This window comes from Opisthocomus hoazin, chromosome 3 (assembly GCF_030867145.1).
Source record: "Opisthocomus hoazin isolate bOpiHoa1 chromosome 3, bOpiHoa1.hap1, whole genome shotgun sequence".
In the NCBI taxonomy this organism is placed as follows: Eukaryota; Metazoa; Chordata; class Aves; order Opisthocomiformes; family Opisthocomidae; genus Opisthocomus; species Opisthocomus hoazin.
Genome location: NC_134416.1, coordinates 5,513,977 through 5,528,338, shown reverse-complemented (window position 1 = coordinate 5,528,338; position 14,362 = coordinate 5,513,977). Strand labels below are relative to the sequence as shown.

The window sequence follows — 14,362 nt, the reverse complement described above, 5'->3', positions numbered from 1 at the left end:
AGTGAAGTGGTTGGTTAAGCTTGATGAAACAAGAAGAAACCTAACCCCCAAAGCCAAACCCAGCCTCCATTAAACCTCCTCCCAGTTCTGTACTGCTCCACCTGCCGACAGCACCGTAACTGGGTCCTTATCCTTTGGGGGATCCTTTGAGGACCTTATCAATGCTTATAAATACCTCAAGGGTGGCTGTCAGGAGGATGGGGCCAGACTCTTTTCAGTGGTGTCCAGCGACAGGACAAGGGGCAGTGGGCACAAACTGAGGCACAGGAAGTTCCGTCTGAACATGAGGAAGAACTTCTTCCCTCTGAGGGTGACGGAGCCCTGGAACAGGCTGCCCAGGGAGGCTGTGGAGTCTCCTTCTCTGGAGATATTCAAGACCCGCCTGGACGCGGTCCTGTGCAGCCTGCTGTAGGTGACCCTGCTTCGGCAGGGGGGTTGGACTAGATGACCCACAGAGGTCCCTTCCAACCCCCACCATTCTGTGATTCTGTGATTCTGTAAATACAACTAAAGGCACTGCTGGCTTATTTTAACTAAGAATTTTTTTCAATTACACTAATAGCAATTTTAGAATTCTACTGTTTTATCATCAGCATGGAAGAACCTTTGGCTAATGAAGTAGCTCATGTGGATAACACCAGGATAACGAGCACTTGTCTCATTATTAAACACTGGACTAGTAATGCAAACTTCATAGTAACGTGCTGAGCAATATTCAGCCAACCAGTTTATCAGTTCATCACGGCAAGTTCATCACTTGCCTAAAAAGTCACCAGTTTAGTAAAAGATGGCCCACAAAAACTCCAAAAGAAACTCATTAAGAACTGTACTATTCAAAAGGTTAAAGTAAATCCTATCGTTAACAACAAAATTGAGACTTAAAGGCTTTAAGAGAGCCACACTCTTACGCTCAGGGAAAGAAGAAATTTAGGCTCCAAGCCAGGCTCAGAGAGGACGCAACCCCCCTTTGGCAACAGGAGAGGGAAAGAGGCTTTGTTGAGGAGCAGGGTGAGAGGAGGAGAAGAGACAATACTGTGAGTATACGCAGCGCGAGGGTATGGAAGAGCACAGGGAGAAAATAAAGAGAGATGATTAGAGGGGGCAGAAAGAACTATAATTAAAGATAATGACAAGGAAAGCAGACGAGTGTGGTACCACATCCTCTTAGTGGTTAGGCAGAAGAAAGAATGCCCTCTTAATGCCAAGCAGTAAAAGCAAAAATGTCATTTCGCACTGAATTTCTATTGAGCAAATTAGAGACCAGTGACTTCCTTTGCAAGGCTGAATTCAAGGGGGGGACAAAAAGGAAAAAAGGTATTATTTTGTTAAGGTTCCTTTTTTGATCTCTCTATCTGATATGAGATAATCTTGGGAAAAGAAAGGAAATTATTTTCTGCTGTATTAAGTTGGTGGGGGCATGCGATGGGATAAAACAAATCTGTAGCTGCTTGGTAGGTTTGAGCTACTAGAGAGAGTCCATGAAGCTGTGGGAGATAAATAGTGGATGATGCTGCAATAGGGCAAGGTAAGTGAAAGAAAGAGGAAGGCAGGACAGGAAAAGGAGGTGTCTTGCCTACAGGAAGAGCTAGTTAAAAGCAAAATGCATGGTTTATCTAAAACATATTCAAACCTATGTGTATGTGCTATGTCAAATGCACTAACTGACAGTCTGTTTCCAAAAAACAGTTTAAGTTGCTGAGTTTTCACCTTCCGTGGATCTGTGTCCTCGTAACCCAAGAGTTAAAAACACTGAAGGAATAAGAAAAAAATCGACTGGCAGAAATATTCTCCTTCACTCCCGTTTTTTTTGCCAAAGGGTGATGGCGTGAGTGAGCAAAGATGTTCTAAAAGCTACACAGTTCTTAATGTCCTTACTTCTTCAATCACTTGGAATTTTTAGCACACAAATTACGGTAAGTATGTTTTAATCCACTGCATATCAATTTCATCAATTTCAAAAAAGCCCTGGTTTAGCTTTCTCACTCACTAACTGCATTGCAAATGCAGCCAACAGGAAGAATGTGGAAAAGCAAATTAAAAGCATAGACAAAAATAATTAACAGAATTAAGGTCTTAATATAAACCATCATGCAGCACGAGGCGTAAAATTACTTTATAGCCCATTCCCTAAATGGAATTTATGTGGTTCAACCAGAATTAAACTTCTCATTCAGATACCTCACAAAAAAATACATGAAATGCTGACTAACACACACACACACGCTCATGATTTGCACTTACTGACCATAGACTGGTGTTTTTCCTGGCAAAATTACTACAACAAGCTGCAGCCCCGTATAAGTGTTCTTGAGATGTCTGAACATGGGCTCCACACTGTCAGCTCCCTGCGCGTATTTACAGAAGCACGGCTGCCCCTGGATTGGCATTCCTGCATCTCTGGAAATCTTCCTCAGTTGCTCTGTAAATGACCTAAAGGATGTAAGTAAACACATTAGATTTTCAGGTAGCAAAATCCATCCTGATTTTTGTTATTTTTAATGGAACAATCCCATTAAACTTGCAGACCTGTGTTGCTCAAAAACCTGGGAATTTACCTCAAGCGCATCTTTAGTTGATTGTGCTTACGTAGTCACTGAAGGAAAGACAGGGGAAGATGAGGCAGTACACTGCAGAAATAAGACCACTACTAAAAACTTCACTTCCAAAGCAAATTCTACCTTATTTGATCTTTCTATGGGAGATTCAGTATAAGCTCCTTTTTGCAAATACACTGCAATGATGGCATTTTGGATAGCCTGCTCTACCATACCTCCATGTGTATCACTACAGAAATGGCTGGAGTTCCTTCTTTTTCTTGGCGAGGAAAACAACCAACAGAAGTTACCAGCAATCGTGTCTCAGCAAATTGATCAAACATCAATACTAATGCACAAGAAAACCTTGCTACATATCAGAGAAAAGACGTATCCTGGAGGTGAAGACAAACCTTCTCCAAGGATGGTGCAAATGGAAGTCACCCTGTGACAGAACTGGTCAGAAATGGAGACAACCTGATTTTGTCACAGGCTTTTATCAGTGCAGATTCCTTCAGCCCCCTGCTAGCAGGGTCTGCTGTGTAGCAAGCCTGCCTCCTTCTCCTGGCTCTTGTTAACACGGCAGCGTTTGGCTAACTTTCCTTTTGAATGGACACCAACAAGACACTGTGCTGTTGTAAGGAAGACAACTGAAAGCACTTCAGTCGAAGGCTCTACAGAGTGTACTCGGTCTGGAAAGCATCTTCAAAGTCATGGCTCCTCCAGGTTGGATGCCTGCATCAATGGTGCACAAGTAAGTCCATAAGTCCCATAAAGAAAGGCATGATGAGCAAGCAGCGAGGTGTCACAGCGCAGACCTGTAGAGCAGAGTACCTGGTGCTGAGGGACCAACATCCACACTACATGTGTTTCTGGGATTTTTCTTCAGCGTTGCTGTAGTCTGGTGAGGTGGCACATCCTCCAGTCCAGTTTTATCCAAACAAAATTCACGCTGTACACTCAGACTGCTCCTTGATGCAGAGCACGGCACGGCAATTGGTGACCACCAGAAGCAGCGATTCAAATATGCATTCCTGACCCAAACTAGAACACTAGTGCAGATGCACCCAGAGATGTCCTTCCATGGCACTTGGCTTAATGACCAGCACAGTAAACATGATCCCAGATAGCAATGCTTAACTGGTATCAATGCTGACAAAGCCCCTTGTATTATTTTTCAGTGAATGTCCTCACAGGTGTCTAAAAAGTTGCTCGTCTTCACCAGAGGGTGCCAGATAATAAAGTCTTACCCATCGGGAGGGTGTGAAGACTTAGTTTCTTCCAAATCTACTGTTAACTTTCATGCATCTTAACAGTCTGCGAGCTTTAGCCCCGTGCTTGTAGCTTCTTGCAGAAAATAGGCACATTAAGAGTTTTCCCTGGCAAAAGAGGCGCTCACCACTATAAGCAAAGAGAGTCAGTGGCAGAACGTGCAAGTCTGAAATGGTACAAGTTTTGAGCCTTCAGAAGTCTACCTGTCAGTATGGTGTCTAAGAGGAAAGGTTCTCTCCCTGTTCCTGACAGGTAAAGCAGGATGATTTTGAAGACGTTTAGGGATTTTGAAGGCGTTTACTCTGACAGGTCTACAGTAGCTGAGTTCCAACTTGCTCAACAATATTTGGGGTGCTGCTCGACAGCCGGATGAACATGAGCCAGCAGTGTGCCCAGGTGGCCAAGAAGGCCAATGGCTCCTGGCTTGGATCAGGAATGGTGTGGCCAGCAGGAGTAGGGAGGTGATTGTGCCCCTGTACTCAGCACTGGTAAGGCCGCACCTGGAGTACTGCGTTCAGTTTTGGGCCCCACACTACAAGAAGGACATTGAGGTGCTGGAGCGTGTCCAGAGAAGGGCAGTGAGGCTGGTGAGGGGTCTGGAGAACAAGTCTTATGAGGAATGACTGAGGGAGCTGAGGCTGTTTAGTCTGGAGGAGGCTGATGGGGGACCTTATTGCTCTCTACAACTACCTGAAAGGAGGTTGTAGTGAGGCAGGTGTTGGTCTCTTCTCTCAAGTAACTAGCAATAGGATGAGAGGCAATGGCCTCAGGCTACGCCAGGGGAGGTTTAGTTATATATCAGGAAAAATTTCTTTCCTGAAAGAGTGGTCAGGCACTGGAACAGGCTGCCCAGGGCAGTGGTGGAGTCCCCATCCCTGGAGGTGTTCAAAATACGTGTAGATGTGGCACTTTGGGATATGGTTTAGCAGGCCTGGTGGTGTTGGATGGATGGTTGGACTCGATGGTCTTAGAGGTCTTTTCCAACCTATGATTCTATGTAACCACAGGCAACAAGATGCAACTGGATGCAGCCACGCTCCTAGCATGAAGGAAAGTCCTTTCACAGTAAGCACAAACTCCATCTAAGCCAGGAAATAATTTTATTTTGGCTCATCATGTTGAAGACTTCTGCCTATCTCTCAGAACTAACTTCTACACAGCACTTCCACTACAAGCAACAGCGTGGAAGGGAAAGTTCTCTGGCAGCTTAGTTCCTTCCACATGCCTGGAGAGAAGAAGTCCCTAGCCCTACACAATGGGAAGAAGAGTAAAAGGTAAGATTTCCACTGTTTGCTCACCCACTTTTTGTTAGGGAAAAACTCCCTATTTGGTGAATCATTTAAAGGAACACTGTTATGACAATGTAGTTGTTAAGAATAATCACTGTCTTGCATTCACCTTAGGAAGCGCAGCTGAGTCACCTGCTGGGGCAGCTGTAAGGGCTGCACTTGCCCATGCATGAAGGGAAGGCAACTGTGTGCAAAAGGAGGAATTAGATAATCCATCTCCACAGGCAAGCACACTTTCCCTGATGTAAGGAACAGCAGACATCCCTTTAACAACAGTCTTTCAACAATCATGTTCCATCCAAAGATGGAGAAAGCAAATTTGGAAGTTTCATTCAAATGCTCGAAGTCAACAAAATAGCTAGTCCTACTCGTCTTGCAAAGACAGCAACTTGCACATTATAGTAACTCTAGAGGGCAGAAAGTTTTAGACAAAAGTTGAACTGCTATTTAAAATTTTCCTTTTAAATAAGTTCTTCACAAATAAATCTATTCAATATAACAAGGAAAAGAACCTAAGATGACATACACGTTCGCTTTCACTCCTGACAAATATCTAGTGATAAATACCCTTCATTACATCATTTTGGTCATCTTGAACTCTGTCCTAAGGCCTCACTGGTCAGAAACCTGCCACGCAGTATAAATTGCTTTTGCTCAGTCTGATTTGGAGGATTTCATGATGCAAGCATTGAAATCATACTGATGTCATTCAAAACACAGAGACAGAACTCCAAAAGCACTGTTAAAGATGTATTGCCACACGCTAAACAATTTAACAAAATATATATTCTACATAAGTGAAATTATGATGTTTCCATACATAATAAATAATCAAATCACCATCTCATGAAACACACTTACTTAAGATGAACTTCAGTGCACTGGCGCTGGGGAGCAAAGCACGCAATTGCCCAAACCTTTATTTCAATCCCAGTGTGAAACTGTTTATTCCTCATGTCCCAGACTCCTTGAACTGGTGTAGCAATTGCTTTATTCTGGAGATGCAAGGGACAAAAAAAAGATCAAAACATGAATATAAAAATCGATTTGTGTTAACAAAAATCAGTTACGCTTCTGCCTCCCTCCAACTAGCAGGCTATTTATACTCTCAGTTCTTTCTCTCTACTGTTCAAACATCTATCCTATCTTATAAAGATCATTCTACCACTGCAGCAAGGCAGCTTGCTAGCCTGGTAAACAATAAAGTTCATAAAAATGGAGCTCGTATTGTTCATTTTTATGGTTGATGGTTTCCTTTAGTTATATAAATCAGCATCAGACAGAAATTACATATGGGTAGCAAGTCATATTCATGCTTGGTGTGTGATGGTAACAAGAACATACATTTCTACAGTGACTTTACAACTGCTCACTGAACTTTCCAAGAGCCACTTAAGTATTATCAATATTTTACACATCACTAAGTAAAGGCAAAAGATGGTTCAACGTCAACTCACACAACTCTAGAAAAAATGTGAACAAGCTGACAAAAGACGATCAGTTATTCAACTTTGACCCCTGCAACACTTTTTTTCACCCATCAAGCAGACATTGCTATGACAGATTATCTACAGGACAAGGGATATAATGAGATGACTAAAGTAATTCTGGTGATGTTAATTACCTTAATAAGTATTAACATGCAGTAGATATTTTAGACAAGTTGTCTGCCTTCTCACTTCGCAGCAACAGCTAAAATTTACAGAAATTTTTGAAGACACACGGAAATTTGATAATTCATTTTGCAAAGCGTTGTGTCTGCTGAAAGCAGTATGTCCCCCACTCTGACTTTCCATCATTCATCTGCCATTAAGCTTTTATTCCCTCTGTTCCTCCCCTGGTGCCAGAAGAGTTCATAAGAGCACTCTCCTTAATCAGGATCAGGCAGAGACAGCTGGGTTATCCTAACCTGTCAGCAAAGGAAGGTTTGAGCTAATCTGCCCAATTTTGTCTGAAGAGCTTTGGGTAGAAGATACAAGATCCTCTCCCACTGTGGGTTTATGGAAATAACAGTCCGATTTGTGCACAGGGACAGAACTATCTTCAGCTGGCAATGCACGAGTTAGAAGAGGTTCATCAGAAGCCTTCACAAATTAAGTTATCCCAGCTATCAAAGCCTCACCTTATACAAAAACAAGACCGGTTATACAATTGGTAGAAAATCCTGTTTCTCAAGCTTTTTTTGAAAGACACCACGGTAGGTACTTCCTAGAACCACTCTACGATTCTAGGAAGATTATGTCAGAAAGGCCATCTGAAAAGTCATCGTAAAGAAAACACCTGTGAGGAAACACTCCAACAGGAAGAGATGGCTCTAGAGAAAAAAACGCTGATAGAGGTAATACCTTATGATAGTTGTCCTAAACACAGCTGCTCCACCCAGAACACTCAAAACCAACCAGGAGTACAGGAAGATTTCAGAGTTACAGGAAGCAAAAATGAACAGTAATAGTTGAAGTTGTCTCTGTTCTTCTCTATACACACTGATTTAAACCACTATTTGCAGGTTTCTTCTTGCAACACACAATAAAACAGTGTGTGAAAGAAAAAACACAGCCTACACACATTTTTCTCTTAAGTTTATGTAAGTGCATTTTCACCCTAGCTTTACTTTCTGAAAGGAAGAAGTAAGTGGTTGAGGGACAAAGCATCACCACATGCAACACGCCTGTTGCACTTCAGGACCTTCAAAAATTATTTAAGTTCTAAACATTTCACCTATGGTGTCTTTATTCCAATATACCAAACATAATTAATTTAAAGCAACCATATTATAGAAGTAATTACAGCTGGTAACTGAAGCTGTCACAGACCGTACAGTACCCGTTCAACATACCCTGCCTCCGTAGAGGATTGAAGGAGGCTGTAGGACTCTACCAGTCACATCTGTCATTTCATCTTTGACCATTATTCCAAATTCACGAACATAAGGGTCGGTATTAAAACTCGCACTCCGCATCTGAAATTAAAAGGCATTAGATATTTCTTGCAGAAAAAGAATTTCTTTTTATGACATCTAAAACTTTCTGAGACAACCTGTATTTGGGCATATACCCTTGTATATGGGTGATCCCAAGCATTCAGAGCCTCTGTTAATTCCACTTGGAAACATGGATGCCTCAAAACTTGAAATAAAGCACCAAAAGAACACCTGAAAACCTTTTGTGAGAATGTATTTCTCTGTGATTAATGGAGAAAGTCTCATAACAACAAGCTCATAACCTGTGTGTAGTACACAAACTATTTAGTATCTGCTAAGAGCAAGAGAAAAATTAAGTCCATTACTACACTTTGCTCAACTTTGACAGAATACTCACCAATTTGCTAATCTCTTCTTGACGGTCAGGTGCTGATCTGGCAGTTGCTCGAATCATAGTGGAAGTTTGATTGTCAGTGAGTTTCTTTATGCATCTTTGTCCTGCCACTATGTTGCACACCTAAAATATCCCCGCACAAAGGGAAGTTAAAAAACACAATGCAACTGGTTTTTGTTTTGGTATTTTTGTTGCCACACTACACGATTTCTAAAGTTGGCTACTCAAAAACCAGTTTGTCAAGATTTGAGCCTTTTTATCTCTGACTCCCCTCCCCCATTCCCAGCATATAGTATCATCTAAAAATTTACTTGCCTCAAGAGGAAGGTACGTGTGCTTCTGCTCCTGCCCAACTTGTAAACATGGAAGGTGAGGATAGCGTAAAACTAATTTGTGCCTGTCCTTAAAATACTGAGCTACAGTGCATTCAACTGTTTGTCCATTCTCCTGCTGAAGTGGGAATCTATTGGAAATCAAATGTGAAAACATGCCATTACTTTATGCAGAATACTTTCCCATACTTGCTCAATGCACTCCTCAGCACAAGTTAAGCTTACTGGAGAGTAAACCTATCTTGTTGAAATGATGCAAGTGTACCATCATTGCCACTACTGTGTGTCTTCTAATAGGACCACAGAAAGCTGTTTCTCTAACATTCTTGATACCTGAAGCTATAAATTAAGTTTCCTAAGAGCAGGTGCCTTAGAGACAAAGACTATTGTTTTCTCCTTACTTGGGATACTTACAGTACTACATTTTATGATATGCCATGCACAGAAAATAGTAAGCCTACTCTGAGAGTAGCAAAAGCAATTATTGCTTCAGAAATGCATTCCTCTTTCTATACAGCACAAATATATTTCTGCATATGTACAAATATTTACATATACTTACCTCAAGGTGGCACAAATACTGTCTTTTCATTAATATAATACATCAAAGAAAGAGTGTAAAACAAAGCCTAAACAATTAAATGCCAGATTTAGATATTGATCAGTTATCTTCTTGTAAGAAGCTGGTATCAGTTTTGTTCCTCATACTACTTTCTTAAAAATGGGACTAAATACCTCCATATTCAAGTTATCTGCAAATTTCTGCTTAGCGATTAATCATTTTTTCCGGAGGAAAAACAGATTGGTAATAAGCAAGATTAGAAGCTGATCCCAATTGGCACTACTTCTCTACTCAATGGTTCTGAGAAACATTACACTACCAATAGGGCACCCTGTTCTTCCAATGTTGAAGAAATCTGTAAATGAATAAAACCCAACCCAAACCACCGTAGATTTAAAACAAAGCGATTGGTTCAAATGCCATGACATTCATTACAAAATAAAAATAGAAAAAGAAGAACAGCAAACTTGGTAAAATACTTTGAGGTATATTTTACATATATCATCCAAAGAAAGTATCATTTTTCAAGACAGCTTTTCCTATGTCAGTAAGGCAGGCAAGATCTTCTTAAGAGTATTAATCTCAAGCTGGAAAAGTAAGCAAAATACTTTACGTTTGGTGACTTGCTGGTCGTCTGGTGACATTGCACACTCTGTATTTTCTTTTCATTTGTCCACAGTGTGTTATCTCCACCTTTAGACCTAAACATTGGAAAACACGTAGCACCGTTTCCTCAAAATCAAGGCATCAGCCCCCTTAATTACTACACAAGACCACTTAAACTGTGGAGTAAAGCTATTCACTATTTAGCATGTTCTCAGAGTACCAAAGGGCATCCCAGACAGAACTTAAAAACCCAACTTATAGCCTTAAAATTCAAAACCCCTGAGCTTCAGCCAAAGTTTAACAAAGAGTTTTAGAGACGAGGAAACCCCCAAGCCCCAAGAGTTCACAGATGAAGCTGAACTCATTCTGTGAATTCCAGTTCTGTGCCTCTAAGGAAGTCCAGGATGGTGGAAGGACAAAAAGAGCACGCAGCCTCCTTGAAACAAAAAACTTGTTTATACTTTATGTCTAAACATACCATGTCTGTGAGACCTCCAACTATTGCAACCAACATTGAACGAATGAATCAGGGGGAAAAAAAATAGCCATACAGCCTATAGGAACCCATGGGAGTGAGGCCACGGGGCTTTATTCTTTGTGAAGACAAACATCTGTTGCAAACCCCACTGGCACAAAAGCCAAGCCTACCTGAAAGCCAGCAACTTCTGGAAGAATAAATTATCCACTCAAAACCAGCACGACACAGCTACCCCTACAGAAGTGTTTCTAATCTACCATTACCTACAAATACAGGCTTGAATAGTGTTTTCATTTATACAACTTTCATGCTTAGGCAGAAACAGATGTAGGTGGACTATTAGAGATCGGAAGTTGAACGTGTGGGAATATGAAAGAGGAGGCTGTAGCTAGAAATTCCTTATATATCTGCACATGGGTGTAAACTCAGGCGGCTGCTGAGTAACAGTGCATATTTCCCCTATCTGTAAAAGGCTCTAACAGCTCACCAAACAACATCCACATAACCTGTTACAGCTCAAAGAGCCATTTATTCTGAAACCTTCAATATATACCACATTTTTCATTAAAATCTCCGAAATCTGTATCACGGTATTTTCATGAAAAGATAAACTGTTACCTCAATTTACAACTAGCTTTGTTACAAATTTCAGATGACTTCTTCTATGTGAAGAATGAAAATCCTCATAGAAAAAATGACAATAGCAGCTGGCAATTCAGTGCCTGATTATTTTTTCAAAATATTTACAACCAGTACAAACTCAGGATTTATTTATACTTTTACTCCTAACTTCTACTTGGGCAAAGATGATTTTGTGGACATTTTGTGGAAACAAGGAAGCTGCATGACAGATTTATGGAGTTACTTTCTCTAACTTGCTGGCTTTCTATCAAACACATCATGAAGGAAGGACCTTGCTCATCCAGAAGAAAATTTTGGTGAACACAAACAGTAAAATTTCTTCCTCCTACTCTTTGCTTCAGTCATTACATATCAGAATAACTGTAATTTACTTCCAGGAGAATATAAGTATGAAATATACCTAAGCATGCAAAACCACATTACTAAGTTCTTAGCAAAATCTGGAATATGGCAATCTTGACATAACTGGAAAAAAAAAAATTAAAATCAGGTAATTAAAAAAAACAAACCCCAAAACATGAAATACCAGTCTTTGTAAACATCTGAAATCATTACATTAGAAACTGGAGAATCTTTGTCATGGAACTGGGATTGGCACTACCGATATGTTTTGAAAGTGAAAAGTATGAAATTTTGGTATTTCTAACTGTTAACTCATATTTAGTCTAGAGACGGGGTTAGTTTAAGAGGAGTAAAGCACTGCAGTAAACATAACTCCCAAATACCAAATACAACAAAGCAATATTCCTTTGGGAAGACAAACTGTTTTTAAGGAGACCGACGTAAGAAGCAATGTTGCTTTCTATGCTGAAAAGATCTCAGTAGCACCTCTGCGCTGAGATGCTCCCAGATGCCAACGCGCACCAGTACCTTTGACATGACATCTGATCAAGTGACTGGGTGGTGGTGAGGAACAAAAACACTTAAGAGGAGAAGCTTGCACAAGTCACAAGTCAGTAACTAACTCTCTAGCAGATGGATAGTAATTTATTTTAGTGAGAGTTTTATTTCATCCCATCACTTCAGAGTAACGTACCACCTTCATGGTTTCACCACAGCACTTTTATTAAAGGCAAAGCTAATTAAACTACCCTATATCTGTGACAGGCAAAATGCACACACATATATTGTCAGCACAGATTCTCGAATATGTGATAATTTACTTATGTGCATACCTGAGCTTTAAATGTGGCTGGTTAAAGAAAAAGAAAGGGATATGCACACTTCACTATTTATACTAGTGATTCATCGAAGCTGAAGCCACATACTTTCCTGAACTGACCCAACTTTGCTTATATCCACAAAGTGACTTTATCAATTAACCGATGTAGTAAGAAAGAAGGGTAAGTAGACTGAAACATAAAACTGATCAGTAGACTGCTGAAAGTCTCGAAATAGATGTAAGTAATAAAACGATTCTTGCCTCTTAAGTTTTGCTCAAAATACGTATGCACAGTTCACTGTGACAATCTGTCTCCCAGTACGGCAATTGCTATAGAAAATATTTTGAATGTGTGGTGGAAACACATCATCAGACAGAATAAAGCAGTTGTATGTAATTTAATTATTACCTTTTATTTCTTTGGTAAACTTTACCCTTTGGGAATCTGTCAGAGGTTTTTGTTGTTCTTCAATACTTTTGAAGTCCAAAACTTCACATACAAACTCGATAACTGGCTGTGCTTTGTAAAATGCAGTTGCAGATACTGTAGGCAAAAGACATCAATGTTATGTTACAGCAATACTGCGGAAATTTTTATGAAATCCAACAAATGGAACGAAATTTTGCCTTTTTGCCTTTCCGCTGAAAGAGAATGAAGGAACAAGGAAACATTTTTCTAGGACCTACCATCAATGTTTAACATCATTTTCCATAATGAAGGTCTGACTGATTGATGGAAGCCAAACCAAACTTCTCTGCCACCACCCAATGGATTTGAGCACCCTTCTGACGCTGTAAAAAAAGATCGCCCCACAGGAGTATATCTGCAATAAAGAAAATAAATTCAGATCATAAAACTAAAGCAAAAAAAAAAAAGCAGCAAAGCCATAACTAATGCAAATTCCTATTCACAAAAGCACAGAAATGTCAGCGTTTCAAATTACCAATAAGCTGAGATTCCTGTCAGGACTCAGGTTACACCTCTCAAAATCCAGCTAGTTACAGTAAGAAACTGGCTACTGCTCATGCTTGTTTAAATTTATTTTCAGTATACTCCTTAATATACCTCCTAATTGAAACAAAAAGCATTCATAATTTTTTTTGTACTCTATTAAAAATTCAGCTACGCTTCAGTAAGAAAATAATTAAACATCTCTGCTATTAAAACAACAATGTAATAATTTCATCCCTTACTTGTCCATAGCTTCCTCTGAAACCCACGGAAACTCTGCATGGGTGAACAACTAGTGTAACAAATATTTTTAATGCATCTTTCATCTCCGTAATTCAGTTTGATTAATATCAAACTAACTAAAACCAGCGCTAATATGTTTCTCTGAATAAAAATGTGTGACTAACTAGGCCTGTTTTCTGTGTTGCAAAATCTGACTAAAGCATTTCTGTTGTTTTTTCAGGTTTTTTTTTATCCTTAACTTGAGGATAAAATCAACGCAAGACAAGGCTATTTAAAGATATTTACATAAATATAACTATTTCCCTGTTTAGCCCTTCAAAATTGGAAAGTTCAGCCTTACTAAGCTTTGCTCTTTATTTTCCAACTGAATGTAATTTGAACAGTGTTCTTAAGTGACTTTTTTCACAGCAGCAGAATAAAACCCACTATCTCTTGGGTTTGACTGCAAATGCTGTAGATCCTACTTGCTTGGAAAAAACACCAAATCATTTTCAAGTTTTTCTTTTCTGTAACAGCTATACTGGATGACATTAGTGTCCCCCTAGCACAGTCTCCTTTATACAAAATTGGCAATAAACATCTGCCCAAGGACACATAGGAACAGGGTAACAAGTTTTAAAACTGCCTTTGCATGTCTACCAACCTCCAACTACCTCCCACTTAGGAAGGGCTTCCTTCTCTGAGGCCTACAGAGAAACGGGCTATGAGCGAGATGGCAGGGCACCCCTGACCTGAGAGCACACAAACATGAAGCAAGTCTGAAGACCAGTGGATTAAGGGACTTGTGTCGAGGCTGGAGGTTACTAATCCCACCGGATGAGCAGAAAAGCACCACATCGCCTCTTGCCTAAGCACGCCATCTACTAGAAAGCTATTATTTTGGTTGAGCTATGAAACTACATCCTACCCAAAAAGCCAATGAAGCCATTCAAAAAACAATGCAACCTCCTAAACAACATCAAAAGTCTTCCCCTCA

General features: G+C 40.1%; 1 protein-coding gene across 1 annotated transcript in view; it reads right to left on the bottom strand.

The window, feature by feature from the left end:
* AGO2 (argonaute RISC catalytic component 2) overlaps nucleotides 1-14,362 on the bottom strand; it is a 69,163-nt gene that overhangs the window by 21,634 nt on the left and 33,167 nt on the right. The window contains exons 5-12 of the mRNA XM_075415507.1: nucleotides 12,879-13,015; nucleotides 12,601-12,735; nucleotides 9,917-10,004; nucleotides 8,725-8,872; nucleotides 8,413-8,532; nucleotides 7,932-8,054; nucleotides 5,957-6,090; nucleotides 2,246-2,430 (exon numbers count right to left, since the gene is read on the bottom strand). Of these exons, the coding sequence (XP_075271622.1) occupies nucleotides 2,246-2,430; nucleotides 5,957-6,090; nucleotides 7,932-8,054; nucleotides 8,413-8,532; nucleotides 8,725-8,872; nucleotides 9,917-10,004; nucleotides 12,601-12,735; nucleotides 12,879-13,015 (1,070 nt within the window). The remainder of the gene's footprint in view (nucleotides 1-2,245; nucleotides 2,431-5,956; nucleotides 6,091-7,931; nucleotides 8,055-8,412; nucleotides 8,533-8,724; nucleotides 8,873-9,916; nucleotides 10,005-12,600; nucleotides 12,736-12,878; nucleotides 13,016-14,362) is intronic.